Source organism: Acomys minous (assembly GCF_964271855.1).
Source record: "Acomys minous genome assembly, chromosome: 16".
NCBI classification, from domain to species: Eukaryota; Metazoa; Chordata; class Mammalia; order Rodentia; family Muridae; genus Acomys; species Acomys minous.
In genome coordinates, this window is record NC_140498.1 from 71,324,478 (window position 1) to 71,347,693 (window position 23,216).

The window sequence follows — 23,216 nt, forward strand, 5'->3', positions numbered from 1 at the left end:
TTCTAAAACACGAGTCCAGGACATCCGAGGACACACAGAGAAATCTTGTCTCAAAACCAAAACCCAAAAATAAACAAAAAAGCCCTCATGCTGTGGGAACTGCACAGGGATTAGGGTTTTACAACGTGTGTTGGTCTCCATAGTTTGTAAGGGAGCCCGTAAAGGGCAAAATAACTCGGTTTTCTCGACTTTGGAAATTTCCCAGAGTTTAAAAAAGAAAAAAAAAAAAAGAAAGACTTAAGGACCGCGATAGTTGCGTTTCAAAATAGACAACAGCTAAAGCTAAAATGAAGAAAGAAAAGATACTCTTAAAACGTGCGTAGGTGAAGACCTAAGGGGACCAAAAAGTCCTAGGAAGGCGTGGTCGGGTGGAAAGGCGGGTTGGGCGATACCATCTTTCGCAGGGGTGGTGATGGAGGGCGGTACCACCTTAAGAGCTGGGAGTGGCCGCCATGAGTTGCGACTTAAAACGAGTGGCGGGCTTGCCGTAGGAATTCGGAGGGACTGAGCAGACGTCGGTGGCGGTCGGGCACATCTCCCTTCCCCTGTCATGAGCGGCCCCGTGCGCACTGAGCCGCTGCTCGGTGAGACCCCTCTGCTGGCCCGCAGCGACTCCTACTCGGTGGCGGTTCTGCTGCGCGGCTACGCGGAGCCGCAGGGGGCAGGCGATGCGGTGCGCGCTGATGGCACGGTGACCCTCGTCCTGCCCCGGGCCTGGACCTCCGACTCCATCCCCCGAGTGGCCCTGTCCGCAGACTGCGACGCGAAGACTGCCCTGGAGGAGGCGGTGCGTGGCCCCATCCTCGTGGACACCGGAGGCCCCTGGGCTCGGGATGCGCTGCTGGAAGCCCTGGCTAGGCAGAGCGTGGCCCCCGGGGACGTGACTCTGGTGGTGGGGACCCACGGCCACTCGGATCATATCGGGAACCTAGGGCTGTTTCCCAGGGCTGCTCTGTTCGTCTCTCATGACTTCTGCCTTCCCGGGGGCCTCTATCTGCCCCACGGGCTGTGTGAAACGCAGCCCTTGACACTGGGCTCGGGATTGCAGGTGTGGGCCACGCCGGGCCACGGAGGACAGAGGGACGTGAGCGTGGTAGTGGAGGGCACCAGCCTGGGCACCGTGGTGGTGGCTGGCGATGTGTTCGAGCGCCTTGGTGACGAGGACTCCTGGCAGGCCCTGAGCGAAGACCCAGTAGCTCAGCAGCGGAGCCGGGAGAGGATCCTCGGCGTGGCTGATGTGGTGGTTCCTGGCCACGGAGCCCCCTTTCGGGTGGTCAGGGAAGCAGTCAAGAGTTCCGAGGATTTGATACTCGAAGACAGGGAGGCCGCTTGACCGGACTCCAGTCAGGAAAGCCTTTCCGGCAAGGAACTGGAGTCAGTCAAGCTTTGTCTTGAGCAGTATTCCCAGGTGGCGGCTTCCAAAGCGGACAGAGTGACTGGCATCACGCACCTTTATTAGGACCAAGAACTGGCTCAGCTCTGGATCTTCTGTGAGCCTCAGTAAAATGCAGAAAAAATTTAAAATATTTATTTGGGGTGTGTGTGTGTGTGTGTGTGTGTGTGTGTGTGTGTGTGTGTTAAATTCAGATCTACAGGCTTGGCAGCAGGCACTTTTGCCCACTGAACTATCTTGACGAATAGTCTTGTACAGATCTTCAAAATTGAAAATATTCTGGGGGAGGGGGGGCACTGTCATACTATCCTGATGCAAGTGCAACGTGGTGGTAGCAGTAAATCATTGGAATTCTAACCAGAGGAACACTGGCCAATAGGAGTCTAGGGTGCACACTGGTGAGAAGATGCCATACACAGAGATGACCCCTTGATCATTTGTTTTTTTTGTTTTGTTTTGTTTTGTTTTTGAGACAGGGTTTCTCTGTGTAACCTTGGTTGGCCTGGATTCGCTTTGTAGACCAGGCTGGCCTTGAACTCACAGGGATCCACGTGCCTCTGCCTCCCGAGTGTTTTCTCTACTCTCTGACCCTACTTTTCTGCCACCCAAGATCCTCCTCCTCTCTCTCTCTCTCTCTCTCAGCCTCTGCTGGCTTTTCGTATCCTCTCCTGTTCCCAGAAGTCCAAGAGGCAGTGAGCATTAATCAGTCATTCTGTTTTACGTTTACAAGATAAATAGCTAAGGACAAAGACTAAGCTCGGATATGTTGGCCCTCAAGCTTGTTAGAGATCTGCTGAATATGGCATTAAATATATTTAAGCTTATTATGACAGAGACTTCCCAAATCCGTACCAGTAACTCCCCCCAAGGTCTCCAAGAAGATTTGGCCATGGCAGATGACTTCAGCGATGGTTTGTGGTGTTCTGAGCACTGGGCAAGACTGCCCCAGTGCATTGCACATGGCTAGGCCCAGCCATTACTGTGGACAAACTAGACACCTCGAGAGTTGTCGTCTTACGTTGCTAAAAATGAGGTGAGGTCAGTCTCTCTCATGTTCTTCTTCCACAGAAACAGCCTCTCACCTTTGCATAATGAGCCCAGTTGGAGAATGAGTTGGAGGCAAAAATAACTAAAATATAACCCACCTTGGGATCTATGCTATGCAAATATGCATCTTGTAGTCCTTTTTTTTTTTTTCTACTAAAGTTAACTCTTTTTACTAAAGTTAACTCTTTCTCTACTTCCTTTGTTAGAGGTTTTGGGCTGTGAAGTCTGAATTTCCTTTTAACATTTAAAACAAATTACTTAACCCTTGATTAGTTCATCCAGTAAGGGGCCGTAGGCAATTAATATCTCCCATTAATTTTTGAAAGACACTAAGAGTTTGCAATTGATCTCTTCTGATCTCTACCTTCTATGCCTGAATTTTTTGTTGACTTATTTTATAACCTAGATAGTGGGTAGAATCTCCTTTCTGTATTTTTTTCAGATGCAATCTCGAAACCCCAACAAGAGAAAATTCTTTTTGTTTCACCAAACATTTTCTCTAAATTATCTGCATCAGAGTCAACCAACACAATACCACCCAGGTAATAGTAAATAATGGGCAAAGCCGAGCAAATATATAACATCTTGCCTGGTTTAGACACTTTTCCTTTTTTTGGTTTTTCAAGACAGGGTCTCTCTACATAGCCTTGCGTGGTCGGGACTCTGTAGACCAGGCTGGCCTCGAACTCACAGAGATCCACCTACCTCTGCCTCCCGAGTGCTGGGATTAAAAACATGTGCCACCACTGCCCTTCCACAATTTTTTTTTTAAATAGTTATTTTTAAGGTGTGTGTGTGTGTGTGTGTGTGTGTGTGTGTGTGTGTGTGTGTGTGCTGTGATATATGTGGGGGTGGCCAAAGAAGCGGGGGATGTCAGATTCCCTGGAGCTGTGCTTACAGGCTGCTGTGAGCCACCTGACATGGCTGCTGGGAATCTAGAGGAGCTCTACAGACTCTTAGCCACCGAGGCATCTCTCTAGCCCCGGCACATGATTTTCAAATTATGCAACACCGGGCTCTGTGGCGCACGCCTGCAATCCCAGCCCTCAGGGAGGCAGAGGCAGGGAGATCTCTGTGAGTTTGAAGCCAACCTGGTCTACAAAGCAAGTCTAGGATAGCCAGGGCTACATAGAGAAACCCTGCCTTGGGGCAGGGGTTGGAAGATAGGGGGTGGGGTGGGGAAGCAACATTCTGTAATCTATTATTACTCATAAGATTGAGGCAGGAAGCCAGGCATGGTAGTGCATGCCTTTAATCCCAGCACTCTGGAGGCAGAGACGGGCAGATCGCTGTGAGTTCAAGGCCAGCCTGGTCTACAAAGTGAGTCCAGGACAGCCAAGGCTAACACAGAGAGACCCTGTTCTGGGGGAAAAAAAAGACTTTACATTAACACTGGTAATCCATGCATACGTGAATCTTTGTCACATCAGGGAACACCACAAGAATGTAAGGAGTTAAATGACAAGCTGCTAAAAGGAGCAGAGAAATGGAGGAATTTTCAGAGTCTTAAAATATTTTATAGGGTTGAAATGATCCTTTTTTTTTTCCCATGAGAGATCAATACCCTAAACACTTGCACTGAGGGAAACTGGTCACAATCACATTAAAAGAAATCTTCAGGGGCTCAAGAAATGGCTGACCTGCTAAAGTGGAAACCATGTCAAGTGTTCTTTCTCTTAATCTGGACAGAAAGGACAACAGCTTCTAAAGGCGAGAGAGCCGAGACCTTGAGCTGCTGGTGTGGAACACAACCATTACCACCTTCACAGAGCAGCTAGCTTCCTCAACCTAGACAAAGGTAGAATTGCTCACTTTGCTGCTGGTGCCCAGTGTAGGCCATCAGACATTTCTTTAGGCCTTTCCAGAAATGGCTCATATACTCACTCAAAAAACAGTCTCCTTGGGAGTCTCTGAACAGCTTCTGAGCTTGGCTTCCCTGGTGGACCCCAACCTGCCACCTGCTCACACTCCTTCTAGAATGATGTTCTCCTCTGCAGTTGTGTCCCCAAATACCTCTCAGGAGTAGGAGTAGGCCGAAGGAGAGCTTCCCTCAGTCCACTCCCTGAGCATTGGGCAAAGCATTTACCCAATCCAAACACAGGCAGAAGCAGTAACGAAAACAACAAGGGGCAAGAAACACACTCACCAAAACCAGAAAGACCAACCCCACAGTCAGAATCTTGTAGCCCTTGAATTGCCCCATGAACGGATCCAGGCAGCCTAGACTCTTGTTGAATTATGAATGCATGTACAGGCAGATCACATGGAATCTTAAGTTTAACAGGCTCTCCCAGATAAGAGGGTTGATGCACTCTGTTGCCTTCCAATTTCCACGAACACAGTCACATGATACAGCTACACAACATCCAATAGAGGAATAGAGGAATAGATGTACTGCCCACCCTTGTTGCCGAACTGAAGCTGGCTCACAGGATTAATTTCTTACTTTCTTTACAATTATTTTTCTTATTGCCTCTACACCCACTAGAATTATGTGCCAAAAAGGTATTGAAGTTTATGCATGTTATAATTCTCTGCAATTATCTGTAACTTCTTATTTACAAAAAGGAAAGCATAGACTTGAAAATGATGGAAAGTACAAATTTTAAACAACTTACTGGTAAAGAGCCTATAGAAATAATTGTGTCACTAAATAAAACTATATGGACTATATGTTCCACACGATACTAATTGGCAGGTGCATTAGCATGTTCCTCAAGATACATAGAGAATCATTATCCAAAATATTTTCTTTTAAGTTTTTTTATGATAACTCATACATATTGCCCACAATTACATCTAAATATAACCTAGAATTTGTTTACTATGATTTCACAGATGCCTTTTAAAAGGACAAGGAACATATGTTTTATATGAAATTCCACATGCTCACAAGAAAAGAGTACCCACTCCTAGTTGTACAGTTGATTGGTCTAAACCCAACACAATCAATCAATTTTTATTAAATGTTTCTCAACCATTGAATATTTTAACTCACCTCATATATAAATTAGCACAGGAAGGATTCAGATGCACTGAGAGTGGAACCTGGCCTGACTTGAGAGACAAGGAATGTTGCAGAAGACGTGGGAATGCAGAGAGTATAGATGAAGACTAGGAAACATTTGGAATTTGGTCTTTGAGTCAGAGTCTAGGACAGAAAGTTGTAGTAGATGGGGAATGAGTAGCTTGAGATAGAAACACAAGAAAGACCCAGAAATGAAAGAGAGGTTTTGTGCACTCCTTCCTGCAGCTGGGTTTCCTTGTCTAGAGAGAAAATCCCAAGATCCAGGTTTTTCTATGATTTTGTTGAAAATATATTCTGGGCATTTGAGTTGTGAATTTTCTCCTTCTTCTATTCCTATTATTCTTATGTTTGGTCTTTTAACAGTGTTCCAAATATCCTGGATGTTTTGTGTTAGAAACTTTTTAGATTTGACATTTTCTTTGACCAATGTATCAATTTCTTATATCATTTCTTTTTCTCCTTCTTCTCCTCCTCCTCCTTCTTTTTCTTCTTCTTCTCCTCCTCCTCCTCCTTCTTCTTCTTCTATTTGCCAAGCTCTGGCTGTATATTAACTGACCAGATGACAAAAATATCATGGGCAATACCTTAGTACTTCTGTCTAATAAGCCTGTTTAGGCCATTGACGTTAAGAGATATTAGTGACCAATGATTGTTGGATCCTTTTATTGTGGAGTTGGTGGTGATTGTGCATCTTATGGTTTTGCTATTGTGAGAGCATCTAGATACTGTGTTTTCTTGGGTGTAGTTGATTTCATTGTGTTGGAGTTTTCCTTCTCTCTTCTGTAGAGCTGGGTTGGTGTTTAGCTATTGTTTAAATATGGGTTTGTCATGAAATATCTTGTATTCTACATCTATGGTGATTGAAAGTTTTACTGGATAAGGTAGTCTGGGTTAGCATCTGTGGTCTCTTAGTGTCTGGGTGACCTCAGTCCAAGCCCTTGTGGCTCTCATGGTCTCTGTTGAGAAGTCAGGAGTAATTATGATGGGTCTGTCTTTATGTTACTTGGCCTTTTTCCCTTGCTGCTTTTAATATCTTTTCTTTGCTCTGTAGATTTTGTGTTTTGATTATTATTTGGCGGGAGGAATTTCTTTTCTGGTCTAGTCTAGTCTACTTGGTGTTCTGTAGGCCTCTTGTATGTTCAAGGGTATCTCTTTCTTTAGGCCAGGGAAATTTTCTTCTATGATTTTCTTGAAAACATTTTCTGGTCCTTGGAACCTGGTATCTTCCTTTTCATCTACTCTTATAATCCTGAGATTGCACCTTCTCATGTTGTCCTTGATTTCTTGGATGCTTTGCATGACTAATTTTTGTTTTAGTATTTTCCTTGAGAGTTGTATCAGTTTCTTCTATTGTATATTCATCCCCTGAGATTCTCTCCTCCATCTGTTGAATTCTGTTGGTTATACTTATTTGTTTGATTCCTGATTTCTTCTTTAATTGTTCCATTTGGAAGGTTTTCTCCATTTGTGTCCTCTTGTTTCTAACATCGTTTTCATGTCTTGAACATCTTTACTCATTTCCTTTGCCTGTTTGACTGTGTTTTTTTCTCCTCCATGTCCTCTGTTTGTATTTTCCTGTAATTCTTGGAAGGATCTATTCATTTCCTCATTCTAATTCTCTAATAAGTGTATTAGCATGGCTTTAAGGTCATTTTTCCTGAAATTCAGCTGCATTAGAGTATCTGTTGCTGTCTGGGCTTTCTGGTGGCACCATCTTGTCCTGGTTTTTGTTGTTTGTTTTTTACTCTTTCCTTTAGGCTTGGCTGAGGGGCCTTGGGATTTCTAAGATGGCAGTGCTGGGGGTGAGTACCTGTGGAAGGGAGCTGCTTCATATACTGGATTAGCAGACACTGTCCTCTTGGAGCTGGATTCATCTGAGCTCTGCCAACTAGTATCCAGGCTTTAGTAGGGTTCCTCTAACTACTTGTCCTCCTCAGAGGAATCAGTCACAGAGTAGAACAGTGACTTGGAGGCTAAAATGCTGTGTTGTTTCCACTGTGTTGATCCTTTGTTCTGCAGGGGACCTGCCCTGCTCCAGTCCTCAGAAGAGTGCAGAGTGCTTGGACCTTGTGGTTCTCAAGCTCAGAATCCACGTAAAATCTGATATAAATTTTGTGCCTGTAACCACAGGGCAGTTGGTGAAAGAGACAAGAAGAATGATGAGTCTGCCTGTCTGCCAGCCAAGCTCCAGGTTCAGTGACAGTCCCTTTCACAGGGGAATAAGAAGACAGTGACAACGGAGGACAACCTAAGATAGCCTCTGGCTTCTGTGTACCCATGGGAAAATATATCTGTGTGTGTGTGCGTGTGAGTGTGTGTGTGTGTGTGTGTGTGTGTGTGTGTGTGTACATACACCACATGCAACGCCTTATATTCCTACATTCAAAATGAAGAAAATATATAAAACATGGCCTCATTTGTATAAAACTAGGTTTATCTGTGTGGTACATAGAGAGCTGTATAAAATATGGAACCAAAGTTTTATAGTGGGTAAGCCAGGAGACGCTTCCATTTTCTATCATTTGCTGTTCCTTTTTCTGATGGCCACACCCAGGCTCTCCATCCATTCAGCCTCCTAGCACTCAGGTGGGACAGACGAAGGAAAGAAATAACTCCACTTCATTGCGGACAATAAGCTTCCCCGGGTGGATGTTGTCTGGCAGAGCCAAGCTGGAGGTCATTTCCCAGGCGTCCACAAAGGCCACTGGAAGACCAGCAAAGGCAGCTCGGAGGATGCGGTTCACCTGGAGCGTGAACCAGTCACTGCTATACACAGATTTGTAGCCAGTATTGGCCAGTTTGATAATCACCAGAGTACTGGGTTCCCGGTCCAGCAAGGCTTTCACAGATGCCTGAATCCCCGCCAGTCTTTGAGCAAAGATGGAAGGAGGAAAAGTGGTAAAGTGGGCTCCTATGCCCAGCACCACCACTGTGTGGGGTCCTCCAGCCAGGCCATGGAGTTCTCTGGCCACAGAGTGCAGGGAGGCCACTGGTGTCCGTAGAGAACGCAGGGGCCAGCTGTGTGCCCTCCAGTGCAACACTATGCCCCGAGTAGTCTCCACCGCCATCAGGGGACCTACTTGATAAGTGACATGTAGATCAACTGGCTTTAGGGCTGTTTGGAGGAGAAGAAAGAAGGTTTTAACATAGGGAACCAATGTGGTAGCCCAGGCTGGCCTTACAGTTCACGTAAACCAACAATTATCTTGAGTTTCTGATCCTTCAGACTCTGCTTCCCCTTGCTGGAATGGCAGGTACATAGCACCTTACCCAGTTTCCATCTTATTTTGTTGACCCAGAATCTTTCTGTGTATCCCTGGCTGACCTGCAACAAACTCACCTAGGCTACCCTCAAATTCACAGAGACATCCCTGCTTAAGTATCTCAGATCCTGGGAGATGTGAGCCATTACACTCAGAAGAAGTTTTTGTCTTTTAATTATATGTGTACAAGTGTGTGCACGTACATGTGTGTGTGCAAGTGAGGGCAGGTGCCTGAGGAGGTCAGAAAGGGCATCGGATTCCCTGGAGCTTGAGTTACGGGCAGTTGTGAGCCATGGGACAGAACCATGTTTAATCCTGCTTGTTCTCCCCGTGATGCCACTACTTCCTTCCTGTCTTCTGCAGGGCTGGAGGAGGAATCCGGGGCCTCTCAGGTGCTAGACAAGTTCTCCACTGCTGAGACACACTCCCTAGGCCCTCGCTGGACCACCTGCGCATCCCAGGCAAGTGCATCATCACTGTGGGTGTGGCCGATGCATGGCCCAGTGGTGCAGCTCCTGTCCACTGCTGAGACACACTCCCTAGTCCCTCGCTGGACCCCTTGTGCATCCCAGGCAAGTGCATCATCACTGTGGGTGTGGCCAGTGCATGGCCCAGTGGTACAGCTCCTGTCCACTGCTGAGACACACTCCCTAGTCCCTCGCTGGACCCCCTGTGCATCCCAGGCAAGTGCATCATCACTGTGGGTGTGGCCAGTGCATGGCCCAGTGGTACAGCTCCTGTCCTCTGCTGAGACACACTCCCTAGGCCCTCACTGGACCCCTTGTGCATCCCAGGCAAGTGCATCATCACTGTGGGTGTGGCCAGTGCATGGCCCAGTGGTACAGCTCCTGCCCACTGCTGAGACACACTCCCTAGGCCCTCGCTGGACCACCTGCGCATCCCAGGCAAGTGCATCATCACTGTGGGTGTGGCCGATGCATGGCCCAGTGGTGCAGCTCCTGCCTAGGATCTCTCAATGAGGGAACTGGGGCAGGGATGCCTCAGTGGTAGAGTCCTTGACTATAAGCCCCCAGTGATATGCTGGGGTCGCTCAGTGGTGAAGACTTGCCTGCAAGTATAAAGAGTTTCAACCCCAGAATCCAGAGTTTACAAAGTCAGACATGGTGACTTGTGGTTGCCATTCGTTCTATAGCTGCTGAGGTACAGAAAAAAAATTCTTAAGGATTGAGGGCTAGCATGTGTGCCACCATGTACACACAAAAACATGTGTGTCAGAGTCTCATGTAGCTAATGATAGGCTTTAACTGTCTTTAGAGCTGAGAATGCCCTTGAATTACTAACATTCCGACCATCATATCCAGAGCGCTGGAAGTGAAGGACAGCACTACCACACTCAGGCTGCAGGAGTGTTTGCATCTCCACTTAGAGATGGGGATGCTGAGATCCTCGAGTGCTAAGTATTTTACCATGATCCTAAACAGTGATGGCAGAATATGGAGCTCAGCGTGTAGAACGCTTACCTAATGTGGGAGGGCAGGTGAGAGGACTCATTTTCTGTGCAAGCCTGATGACCTGAGCTCCATCCCTGGAAGAAGTGAGCTGACTTCTGAAAGTTGTCCCATGACCTCCACACATGTGCCGTGACATGTGCACAACCCTGAGTGTGTGCCTATGTGCACACACACAATAACACACACACACACACACACACACACAGAGTAAAAACAAAAAAAAACCCATAGAGGTCTATATCTAAAAGGGAAAGCAAAAATTGTTTTCTGTCCCCCAAAACACATATGCACATACACACATATGTGCACATACACACATGTTCACATGCACACACATACACAAGAAGCTGGCTGAAGATTTTGTTTAGAAACTCAGTGATGACTCTTTTGTTATCGTCACACATTGCATTGTTTGAAAGTTTGTTGCACTGTCCTTCAGCGATTTTCATGGCCTCTGGTTAACTCAACAGTTAAGTCGCTGGTAATAGCTCCATTCTTGCAGGCTAGGGGTATGGCTAGGTTACTAGAGAGCTTGCCTAGGCTGCAACTCAGAATTATATCCAAAATATCCCAAGCATTACTCAAACTGGGAGTAGTAGCATATGCCTGAAATTTCATCAGATGCCAGTGGAGCTTCCAGATCATCCTTGGCTAAAAATGAAGTTCCAGGCCAGCCTGGGCTATCTGAGATATCTCTCTCTCTCTCTCTCTCTCTCTCTCTCTCTCTCTCTCTCTCTCTCTCTCTCTCTCTCTCTCTCACACACACACACACACACACACACACACACACACACACACACACACAGAGTTCTTAAAGCTCATTCCAGCTGGCCTTGGTGATGTATGCCTTTAAGGCCAGCATGCAGTATGCACAAGGCAGGTGCATTTGGTGACATTGAGGCCATCTTGATCAACATACTGAGTTCCAGGCCAACCAGGGACAGACACATATGGAGAACCTGTCTCATAAAACAAGTAAAAACCCATCACTCCTTCCCTCACTTGCCTGTCAAAAAGCCCCAGCACCTTGCCTCACCTTTCTAGTAAGCAAGGGACTCTCTACCCGCGCAATTGCCCTCCGGCTTTGCCTATCGTGACTCCACTCATGCCCTCCCCCCACCCCCCGCAGCTCACTCACAGGGCACTGTGTCTCGCAGATACTCCCACCACTGCCGAAGGGTGGAGTCCCCCATCATGTGGACAATGCGGCCAGCCAGGCAGGTCAAGATGCTGTCCACAGTGGGGAAAGAGCGGCTGGAACAGAACGTTGAGTGCCATCTGTCCTGGTAGTAGAAGCCAGAGGGTTTAGGAGATTGGTGGCCAGGGCGGCATGGGGGCCGTGAGGGCAAGGCTATAGAGGGGAGAAAGGCAGAGCAGATTTTTAAAAAATAGGAACACCGCCCTTTCTGCCTCCTCTGCCGTCATGGCGCCCGTGAAAAAGCTTGTGGCGAAGGGGGGCAAAAAAAAAAGAAGCAAGTTTTGAAGTTCACCCTCGACTGCACCCATCCTGTAGAAGATGGGATCATGGATGCTGCCAACTTTGAGCAGTTCCTCCAGGAGAGAATCAAGGTCAACGGCAAAGCGGGGAACCTAGGCGGAGGGGTTGTGACCATCGAGCGGAGCAAGAGCAAGATCACTGTCACTTCTGAGGTGCCTTTCTCCAAAAGGTATTTGAAATATCTCACCAAAAAATATTTGAAGAAGAACAATCTTCGAGACTGGCTGCGCGTTGTCGCCAACAGCAAAGAGAGTTATGAATTGCGCTACTTCCAGATCAACCAGGATGAGGAGGAGGAGGAGGAGGACGAGGATTGAGACACATTGGTCTGGAGTATTTTGTATTAATTCATAAATAAAACTTAGGAACAAAAAAAAAAATAGGAACACCTTATAAAATGTTATGGATTGTTTCCACGGTTTTTTTTTTATGTTACATTTGTTTATTTGTGTGTGCATGCCACAGCATATGTGTGGTACTGAGAGGGTAGCCTTTGGGAGTCTGGTTTTATCTTTCACCATGTGTGTCCCAGGGTTTGAACTCAGCTCGTGTCTTCCCATTGAGCCATTTCAATGGTCCAGTCTGCATTCTCACAGAGCATTGTGAAGTTCTATTTATGGTGTGTTTGTGTGTGTGTGTGTGTGTGTACATGAATGTGCGAAATAGTCTTATATAAGTCATAGTAGTCTTAAACCCCTATGTGGTCGAGAATTCCTTTAACTTTCTATCTTCACCTCTTCAGTGCTGGAACCCTGTAGTGGAAGTTTTGCTTCCTTTAAAAACTCATTTATCTTATGTAAGCACGGTTTTGTTTTAATCCCAAGTGTGGGATATGGGGCTGCTCCAGACTGTCCACAGCAGTAGACGGTTTACCTACCGCTTGCTCCAAAAAAGGCATGAACTTTTCTAGCAGCAGAGAGTTTAATTCTGGGGACTCTCAGAAGGAATTAATGCTAGAGCCAGGAGAGAGACTGGGCTCAAAGAAAGAAGGCTGCTGCTTCTGGTTGCTGTTGATGCAGTTTGATGAGAAGAAGTTGAGAAATATTCTAAAACAAAGGATGGATTTGCCCCAAGGAACCCAAGGACCCCAACCAGAAGGAAGTAGCTAATGTGAATTACACTCAGACTTCCCACTAACCTTCTTTCTCTCCTACCTGGTGTTGGGCTTTTGGAAGGGATTGGGGTGGGTGAAAAAATGGAGGTAGAGATATTAAAAACCCTAATAAAATAGGTTTAAGACTATGAGTTCACGGAACTCCATGTTGAGCACCTCCACACCCAGGATGCAGCACTGTTCGTGTCTCTACTTATAGATGGAGACACTGAGGTCCTAGAGTGTGATGTAATTTACCATCATCAAGAACAGTGATGATGCTCCAGGCACAGCAGCCTGAGCCTTTGGGACGCAGAGGCAGCCAGATGTCTATGAATTTAAGGCCAGTTTGGTCTGCGTAGCAACTCCAAACCAAACAAGTCTACATACCGAGACCCTGTCTCAAAACAAAGAAACAAATGAAGAAAAAGACCATAAATGGCTGGAGATGCAGCGGAGCTTGTAGAATGCTTACCTAGTATATTTGATGCCCTGGCTTCAAATCTCAGCACTGAATAGAGCAGCCGTGTCAGCCTCTGGCCTGTAGTTCAGGAGACAGAGGCAAAGGGATCAGGAATTTGAGGTTGTGCCCACGAGATGGCTCAGTGGGTAAAGGCCCTTGCAGTGCCAGCCTGGTGGTGACTGGAATTTAGTTCTCCAGGATGCACACAAAGGCGATGATGAGAACCAACTCCACAGAGTTGACCTCTGACCTCATATACACTCACCATGGCACATTCTCGACCTCACTCACACATACACATACATAATCATAATCCAGTAAGTGATTTGTAAAAGTCATTAAGATGGCTTCATCTCCAAGCTTGATGGCCTGGGGTGAATCCTGGGATCTACAGGGTGGAAGGAAAGAACCTATCTCAGCAAGTTCCCCCTGCCCTCCACACCTTTGCTGTGCTATGCATTGCTACACACACACACACACACACACACACACACACACACGCACACATACATACACACACACAGACACACACACACATAGACACACACAAACACACAGACATACACACACACACATACACATGCACACGAGCGCACACACACGCACACATACATACACACACACAGACACACACACATAGACACACACAAACTCATACACACACTTTTAAAAAACTCAGTTAATGGCTGTAGAGACGGCTCAAGGATTAGGAGCACTGTCTGTTCTTCCAAAGATCATCAGTTCAATTCCCAGCAACTCCATGGAGGCTGGCACCCTCTTCTGGCCTGTGGGCAGAGTACTACATAAATAATAAATAAATGTTTATAAGAATTCAGTTAAATTTCATGTTCATCCTTGGCTATATAGCAGGTTCGGGTCACCCTGTGTTACCCAAGACTCTGTTTCAAAAATAGAAAAGCAGCAGGTGTGGTGGCAAATGCCTTTAATACCAGCGCTCATACACACACACACACACACACACACACACACACACACACACACATACACACACACATACACACACATAACGTAGAAGGAGGTGATTTTCTATGAGTTCAAGGCCAGCCTGCTGCACACAGCATGTTGCAGGCCAGCTTCATAGTGAGACCCTATCTAAACCAACAAAGCAACAAAAACCTCAGTTGAACAACAACAACAACAACAACAACAAAAGTCCTCTCAGAACCAGCGATTGGAAGCATGAGAAGAAGAGATGGGGGAGAGCCCTGTACAGACCGAGGCTGTGTCCTGAATCCAGTGGTTAGGCCCTGGAACACGCACTACACACTAAGAAAGGCTGCGGGGGAGCCCAGGACACAGAACCAATGGACAGGACAAGCCACTGAGATGGTCAACTCAAATGTTTGTTCAACCTTGTCCTTGTCCTTTGAGGACCCTTCAAAGTAGAGAGAGGGTACCCAAAGGGAGAAGGGGAAAGCTGGTGCTGTCAAGGATGGGACGCTATAGAGGTGGCCAGGACTTAGGAATGCAACTCTGCTGGGAGAATGCTGGTCTAGCATCCAGGAAGCCCTGGGTTTATCCTAAGTTTAAATTCCATATTAATTGAGGCTAGATTTGAACTTCTGATCCTCCTCTTGTTTCCAGAGTGCCAAGATGGTAGGTGTGCACCACACTGCCCATCAGAAGATGGATTTACCCTTGGTGATTTTTATCTTTTTAATATATGTGCATGTGTGGAGGCAGACATGGCTGTTGAATTAATTCCCTTATGCTGAAGTCACAGGCAGCTGTTAGTCATCCAACATGGATGCTGGGAACTCAGTTGAGGTCTTTTGGAAGAACAGCAAGGGTTCTTAAATTCAGAGCACCTCCCCAGCCCCTTGATAGTATATTCCTCAGTTCTCACGTCCTTAAGCTTAGAAGTTTGGCTCAACGAGGTGATTGGTGTGTGTCTAGCACGAATTGTGGAGGTGACTTCAAAGGTTTATACTTACTATAAATTCAAGATGTTGTATATATCATATATGTACAGCTGTTGTTTGTAAGTCTATTATACCTCAATAAAATATTCATTTCTTTCTTATCAGTGCCAGGGGTAATATCCTGTGGCTTATCCATGCTAGGCAAGTACTCTACCATTAAGTCATATCTCCAGCCCATAAAGTGGGTTTTTAAAAAGAACAGTGCAAGACATTGATAGCATTTGAACCCAGGAAGTACGCTGTTACAGCCCCAGTACTAACCTCAGGACTAAATTTCCCTGGAGGGAAAGAGGTTAAACTCCTGGAATAAAGCCCATTGAAGGGCTGGGGTGGTGGCTCATTGGGCGATTGCAAGCATGTTCAAGGGTGAGAGCCTAAGAGTGAACCCTAGAACATGTGTGAAATGTGGGTGTAGCATGCCTGGAACCCCAGCACTTGGGGAGGTGGAGACTCCAGGATCTCACTGACCAGCCAGCCTAGCTGAGATAGCAAGCTTCAGGCTCAGTGAGAGACCTTGTCTCGAGAAACAAAGAGGACCTTTATTTATGTGTCCCCGTGTTTACTGTCCCAGAACATTGACCTGCCGGCTGGATCCTTCCTCCATACACCTGCAGTCTCCCTCCAGCCTGGGGCTCATGACGGGTGGTCCGATCCTTCCCTGGCAGGAATGGTGGCCCACACATGGAAACAACTTAAGTACTTCTCTCAGTGACCATCCATTTGAGGCTTAGAGGATGCTGAGGTGATTGGTGCGTATGAAGGGTAATGTAACTCTGGCCCAGACCTTCCAAGTGACTGCAAACAGCATCCTAAGGTCATATGGACGGACACTTGATCCTTGCACCTGAGGCTCTAGACCCATCCTTGCCTGTATCTGGCATACTCAGGGACAGTGCATCAAGTAACTGGTACATTCCACCCTGTGCCCAGTGCTCTTTAGTGGGTGAGAAGATTTTCTACAAAGACATTATTCTCTGACTCTTTGTCTCTGTCTCTCTCTGTCTCTCTGTCTCTGTCTCTGTCTCTGTCTCTCTGTCTCTGTCTGTCTGTCTGTCTCTCTCTCTCTCTCTCTCTCTCTCTCTGTCTGCTATTAGGGAGGATCTGCCTTGCCCTGACTTCAGTGTCACCTTTGCATTGGGAACATGATGAAGACAGCGGTCCCTTACTTCTCTGAGGGAGGCATCAATGCCTCCCTTTTTCCTTTTTTGAAGGAACACCAAGAAAGAGGCTGGGTCCCTCTGAATACTGGAGGGTTTGGCTAGTCAGGGCTCCTCAGTTGGTCACTATGCAAACACTACAGTTAGAACCTCTATGAGCAATAATATGGACACTGGCCATCCCCTGCTTGCTTGGAATGGCTGGGAAGGTCAGATATTTCTCTTCCTTCATGCTTGAGTTTTGCCCACACCTACTCAGACACCCTTGGGATGGCAGAACCCTAAATTTTCCTGCTTTGAGCACTCTCAGTTAACAAATCACTGCCAATTGAAACTGCCTTTCCTGCAAAAACATAGCACAACTTAATATAAAATAAAATAAGGTAGACAGGCAACTATGGAGAACATTCTGACATCAGTGTGGTCTCCATATACTTCTGCACAGGAAAGTGAGCCCAACCCCTACACACACACACACACACACACATACAAACACACATACACACACACACATACACACACATGTAAACACAAACACACACACCCCACACAGACACACACACACACAGAAACATAAACACACCCATATCCCCCACACCATATACACAGACACACACACATACCTCACACACATGTATATACATAAATGCACACAGAAACACACACTACACAGACCTGCATACACATGCGCACACATCATTCTGCATGCACACACACACACACACACACACACACAGACACACATCACCCTGCATGTATTTACACACTGACACAGACACACACAAGCAAGCAGATAGACACAGACATAGACACACACACACACACACACACACACACACACACACACACACACACTCAGAACCCATCTAAGCTGATGACCATCCCCAACCCCACCAGGCCCCAGCCTCACTCACCCACATCATTTGTGTTCCCAGGGGCTGTTGGTGTGACCAGGATTGGAGGTATGCCTGAAGCGAGCTTCTGGTCAGTCACTTTCCTGAAGAAACACCGAGTATGAGCTTTGGAGGGAGGATGACCAGCAGAAATGTGATTTGCAAGGAGCATCCCATGATCGATCGAGTTAGATTATTTATCCTGTGCCTAACTCCAGGTCACTACAATAAAGCGAGCTCACTGCCGGGGCGAGTAGTGTGGTGAAAGGAACAGAGAAGGAAGAGAAAAAGTCCTGTCACTTCAGTAGTAGTTAACAAAAGGGCCACAAAGTTCTCTTTTCTAATAAATGGTGCTCCACAGTATGTGAGAAAATACAATTTTCCTGGCACTACAGTCTAGAAAGAACTACTAATTTTGTACTTGTTACACAAACACTCAGTCGCTAGGGAAAATAATCCCCCACCCCCCCACCTCACTCCACTTTTCTACATCGGGCCTTATGTTCATGCATCCTAGGCCAAGGATGTTCCTAAATTCTGGCTTCTCTGCTGGAGAATTCAAAGGTCACCCTCAACCACACAAGAAGTTCAAGTTCATTATGGACTACAGGAGGCTCTGATGATGATTACCACAGTAATGATGGTGGTGGTGGTGGTGGTGGTGGTGGTGATGGTGGTGGTGGTGGTGGTGGTGGTGATGGTGATGATGGTGATGGTGGTGGTGATGGTGGTGATGGTGGTGGTGATGGTGGTGATGATGGTGGTGGTGGTGATGGTGATGGTGGTGGTGGTGGTGATGATGGTGGTGATGGTGGTGATGATGGTGGTGGTGGTGATGGTGATGGTGGTGGTGGTGATGGTGGTGGTGGTGGTGGTGGTGGTGTTCGTGGTGATGTTGTTGTTGTTGTTGTTGGTGATGTTGTTGTTGGTGGTGATGTTGGTGGTGGTGGTGGTGGTGATGGTGGTGGTGGTGATGGTGGTGGTGGTGGTGGTGCTGATGTGCTTGCTGCAAGCCTGACAGACTAAGTTTGATAGCTAAGCCCCATGTGGTGGAAGGAGAGAACTGACTTCCTCAAGTTGTTTTCTGACCTCCACACCCAAGATTCTAGATTTCTTACCCAGCCAGCAGGTCTTCCTCATGTGCTGTGGTCACATTCAGGTAACGGCCACTCGAGTGACCCACTAAAGCATTGCAGGGCATAGTGGAGGGTTGAGCACAGAACCAGGTCTCCCCAGAAACCACATCCCTGTACTGGCAGGTAGGCCCTTTGGTTCCTGTTGACTGGGGATCCACGTTGCAGATAACCACCTCTTGAGAGCCATTCTTTCCTTGGAAATACCCTCTAAAATCAACAGTGACCCGTTTTTCTCTCCAGACTCTCTGCAGGGCCCCAATTGCCTCGCTGGAGTGGATCAGTCGCACTTGTGCCTGGGCCCACCCAGCCCAGAGCAGGGGGAAGGACAAGAGGTAGGTGCCATTCTCCAGGTCCTTCACCTCCCCTGGGACTCCTGCTCTCACGCTGGGGCCCAGCAGCTGTGCCCGAAACAGATCTCCGCCATGCGCCTTGGGCCTACCCCGGTGATCTCTAGCCACAAGGATGGCCTCCAGGTGTCTTCCCAGAGCATAGGTGGCCTGGGCAGGACCCTTCAAGTGGTAGGTGGAGGTTTGGGGGCTGGTAGAGGCCAAAAAGTCATCCTTATCTCCACCAGTTGGAGGCCAGTATAGAAGGCTGGTTAGGTTGGTGAGGTTTTGAAGGAAAGAGTCCCAGTTGATGGAGACATGCTCAGAGGCAGGATGAGGTTGTGGGAGCCAACGGATCATGGGCTTAGGCCAGCACATCATGAGATAGAACACCTGTGGGTAAAGCAAGAGGAATAAGCCAGGGAAGCTATTGGCTAGTGTAACTACAGAACAGAAACCCAGAAACCCATATTCATCTTGACCTTTACTTGCTGATGCCCACTTTAATATCCAGTTGTATGGAGAAAAGGAAATATATAAAAATTTATCTTCTGAGACAGAAATACAAGCCAGGGGTGGTGGCGCACACCTTTAATCCCAGCTTTCGGGAGGCAGAGGCAGGCGGATCACTGTGAGTTTGAGACCAGCCTGGTCTACAAAGTGAGTCCAGTACAGCCAAGGCTACACAGAGAAACCCTGTCTAAAAACAATAACAACAAAAGAAGAAGGAGGAGGAGGAGGAGGAGGAGGAGAAAGAAAGAAAGAAAGAAAGAAAGAAAGAAAGAAAGGAAGGAAGGAAGGAAGGAAGAAAGAAAAACAGAGTTTACAATTCGTCTCTTGCCCTGTGGCTGGGCTCCTTGGTTGCCAGATACAACGGAGTTCCCATTGCAAAAATAATGGTGGTAAAACTGAAGCTTCCAGGGGAGAAGGAATTCTTTAAAAATTTCTGGTCTTTGGGAAACAGGTAAAACCTGGGGAAACAGACTCTATGCCTCAGGAAGGGACCCTGGGGATAGAGTTAATCATTTACCAAAACACAGCAAAAAAAAAAAAAAATCACCCAGGACTGCTGGTCATGCTTAGACATCCAGTCTCTGGACTCTGTGTGGATAGGAACTAACCAGACTGTCAGCCCACTGATGGCCCAGACTCACTGTGACTGGAGAAAGCCCACTTTAACATTAGAGGACTTACAACCTAGGCACTTCTGCTTATTCTGGTGCCTGCTATTGTGCGTTAGGGGCTAATTCATGGGAACAGCAACAACATGACTGGGCCTCTGAGACTGTTTGGTGGGCACGTAGTGGTTTGACTAAATACACCTTTTCTGATGCCTTCCAAGCTAAGTACATAGGGCGATGATGACCCAGAGGTACTAAAAGTTTCCATTTCTGAATGAAAGCAACATTTTTAGATGCTTCTGCAGAATTAGTCCTTGAAAATCAGAGTGTCTTAGACTTCTCAGGAGCTAAAGAAAACTATGTATGACTTTGGGAGAAAGTCTGTTGCTTCTATGCTAATTGATGGGGAGTAATTGCCATGGTTGGGGAAAGAACTGGTCCCAGTCTCTGTTTTCTTGGTCCCCCTGGCTAACTACTCTGCTAGCAGCACTCTGAGGAGATTAACAGTGAGGCTCTGCACCTTAAACTAAAACAGGATGAGTCCATGATTTGATCCATTTACTAAGAGCAATGGGGAGGAAAACAGTAGTAGGCCCCAAAGACCTTAGCACAGCTGACTCCATGGTGGAAGTGCTATTCTGGCTGTAAAACTCAGCACACGATAGCATCGCCTGCCAAAACTAAAGCAAAGGCTTCATCCATCAAAGTCCTTATAGTTCTGGGAAAGTCTCAATGTGTATTATTAACCTTGCTTCTCAGCGTCTGTGGTTCTGCTTCTGGCTAACTGTTCTGTTACTGAAGTATGTCAACTTAGAACATGGTTTTTGTGTTTAAAAGCTCACCCTGAGAAAGGCTCAGGGCTACAGTGGGATCTTGAATACCCAGTGTAGTCACTGGACAGCTAAGAACAGCTTTCTATTGACTTAAGCCCATGTCTGAGCAGTGTTCTCTGGTGAATAACCTACAACACCCACAATTCCTTTCAACTGCAGCTCCAGGATGTCTGATGCTCTCTTCTGAACTCTATGGACACCTCAGTCCTGTTGCAAATACCTATACACAGACAGATACGCATTTATAAATAACATTTATAAATTGACAAGGGAGCAGGGCGGTGGTGGTGCACGCCTTTAAGCCCAGCACTCGGGAGGCAGAGGCAGGTGGATCACTGTGATTTCGAGGCCAGCCTGGTCTACAAAGCGAGTCCAGGATAGTCAAGGCTACACAGAGAAACCCTGTCTCAAACAACAACAACAACAACAAATGGTAAGGGAAATGCAGGCAATTTAAGCCAATCAAAAATGAGTGGAAAGGCTGGAGAGACGGTGCAGTGGTTAAGAGCGCTAGGCTTGCAGAAGACCTGTGTTCAGTATCCAGCACCCACATCAGGCTGCTCACAGCTAGCTTTAACTCCAGTTCCGGGGGGACTGATGCCCTCTTCTGTCCTACACTGGCACCTGCACTCATGCAGTGCATCAGATAAACAAACAAACAAACACATGAATAAATCTAAAAGATGCGCAGAGCTCTTAAGAGTAATTTTTTTTTTTTTTTGAGGCAGAGCTTCTCTGGGCAGCCCTGTCTGTCCTGGAACTCACTCTGTGTGGATCAGGCTGGCTTTGAACTCAGAGATTTGCCTACCCTGCCCGCCAAGTGCTGGGGTTATAGGCATGCACCACCAGCACCCGGCCTAAATTAAAATTATTGACTGTGTCAGTTTCTTACATGTATACAAGGCATTTTGATCATATTCCCCCACATAATGGTCTGTCATCTTCCCACTCTCATTGGCCCACTTACCCACCCCAGTTCTCTCTCTCTCTCTCTCTCTCTCTCTCTCTCTCTCTCTCTCTCTCTCTCTCCCTCTCTCTCTCTCTCTCTCCACTCTTCCTCTCTCCTCTCTTCTCCCCCCCCCTCTCTCTGTGTACTTTTCTATTCTCTGACTTTTTCCCTCCAGGCTAAAAACAGAAACAGACACCCACAGACTTTTCTTTCTTAGTCTGGGACAGAGAGGACAACATCTTCTAAAGGCGAGAGAGCCGAGACCTTGAGCTGCTGGTGTGGAACACAGCCATCACCACCTTCACAGAGCAGCTGTGAGGACAGGCAAGGGAGCCTCACAGAGGCCCAGTCTGTAGACTTCCCCTTGCTGAAGGAGAGGTTGGGGAGGTCATCAGAGCCTCACCTGGAATCCAGCTGCCCCCACCTCTAACCCTTTCCAGCTGTCTGCAATTCTGCTCCAGCCTCATGTGGTGCCTGAGGGGCTGGGGCATCTAGAAGGTGAAAGCTAGTAACAGGGAGACTATGCAGCTATGAGGAAGTAGTGAGCACAGCCCATTTGCTGATGTGGTTGCTTGGGGACAACCAGTAATTAGGCTCTTGAAAGTAGTCCAAATAAGTCCATTTATTCCTCAACCTAGACATGGGTTCAATTACCTACTTGTTTGCTGCTGGTGCCCTATGTAGGCCAGCAGACATTTTTTCAGGCCTGCCCAGCAATGGCTCATATACTCACTTAAAACTGTTCTCCTTGGGACTCCTGAACAGCTTCTTCTGAGCTTGGCTTCCCTGGTGGACCCCAACCTGCCACCTGCTCACACTCCTTCTAGAATGATGTTCTCCTCTGCAGTTGTGTCCCCAAATACCTCTCAGGAGTAGGAGTAGGCCGAAGGAGAGCTTCCCTCAGTCCACTCCCTGAGCATTGGGCAAAGCATTTAACCAATCCAAACACAGGCAGAAGCAGTAACGAGAACAACAAGGGGCAAGAAACACACTCACCAAAACCAGAAAGACCAACCCCACAGTCAGAATCTTGTAGCCCTTGAATTGCCCCATGAATGGATCCAGGCAGCCTAGACTCTTGTTGAATTATGAATGAAGGTACAGGCAGATCACATGGAATCTTAAGTTTAACAGGCTCTCCCAGATAAGAGGGTTGACGCACTCTGTTGCCTTCCAATTTCCATGAACATGGTCACATGATACAGCTACAGAACGTCCAATAGAGGAATAGATGTACTGCCCACCCTTGTTGCCGAACTGCAGCTGGCTCACAGAATTAATTTCTTACTTTCTTTGCAATTATTTTGCCTATTGCCTCTTCACCCACTAGAATTACGTGCCAACAAGGCATTGAAGTTTATGCGTGTTATAATTCTCTGCAATGATCTGTAACTTCTTATTTACAAAAAGGAAAGCATAGACTTGAAAATGATGGAAAGTACAAATTTTAAACAACTTATTGGTAAAGAGCCTATAGAAATAATTGTGCCACTAAATAAAATGCATATGGACTATATATTCCACACGATACTAATTGGCAGGTGCATTAGCATGTTCCTCAAGATGCATGGAAAATCATTATCCAAAACGATTTTCTTTTA

At 46.8% G+C, this 23,216-nt stretch overlaps 2 protein-coding genes and 1 pseudogene across 5 annotated transcripts; 2 read left to right on the forward strand and 1 right to left on the reverse strand.

Annotated features, from left to right (window-relative positions):
• Positions 1–229: 229 nt before the first annotated feature.
• MBLAC1 (metallo-beta-lactamase domain containing 1) lies at positions 230–9,167 on the forward strand. 2 transcript variants are annotated; one of them, XR_014775686.1, is made up of 2 exons: positions 230–1,490; positions 9,095–9,167. XR_014775686.1 is itself a non-coding variant. In XM_084763217.1 (1 exon), exon 1 carries the CDS (start codon positions 551–553, stop codon positions 1,331–1,333), a length of 783 nt encoding a protein of 260 aa, XP_084619343.1. In that variant the 5' UTR covers positions 230–550; the 3' UTR covers positions 1,334–1,524. The 2 variants fall into 2 exon arrangements, 1 of the variants encoding a protein (XP_084619343.1); XM_084763217.1 differs by lacking the exon at positions 9,095–9,167 and having other exon boundaries at positions 230–1,524.
• Positions 6,159–22,918, reverse strand: LOC311586899 (NXPE family member 3-like). Of its 2 annotated transcripts, XM_084763213.1 has the most exons (6): positions 22,612–22,918; positions 18,369–19,105; positions 17,272–17,354; positions 13,270–13,335; positions 11,342–11,554; positions 6,159–8,583 (listed from the first exon to the last, which is right to left on the reverse strand). In XM_084763213.1, the coding sequence occupies exons 1-6, from the start codon at positions 22,666–22,668 to the stop codon at positions 8,051–8,053; spliced, it is 1,689 nt and encodes a 562-aa protein (XP_084619339.1). In that variant the 5' UTR covers positions 22,669–22,918; the 3' UTR covers positions 6,159–8,050. The 2 variants fall into 2 exon arrangements, with proteins under 2 accessions (XP_084619339.1, XP_084619340.1); XM_084763214.1 differs by lacking the exon at positions 13,270–13,335.
• LOC311586905 (large ribosomal subunit protein eL22-like) lies at positions 11,612–12,081 on the forward strand (annotated as a pseudogene). The gene has a single exon. The product of its transcript is annotated as a large ribosomal subunit protein eL22-like (transcript).
• Positions 22,919–23,216: the final 298 nt, after the last annotated feature.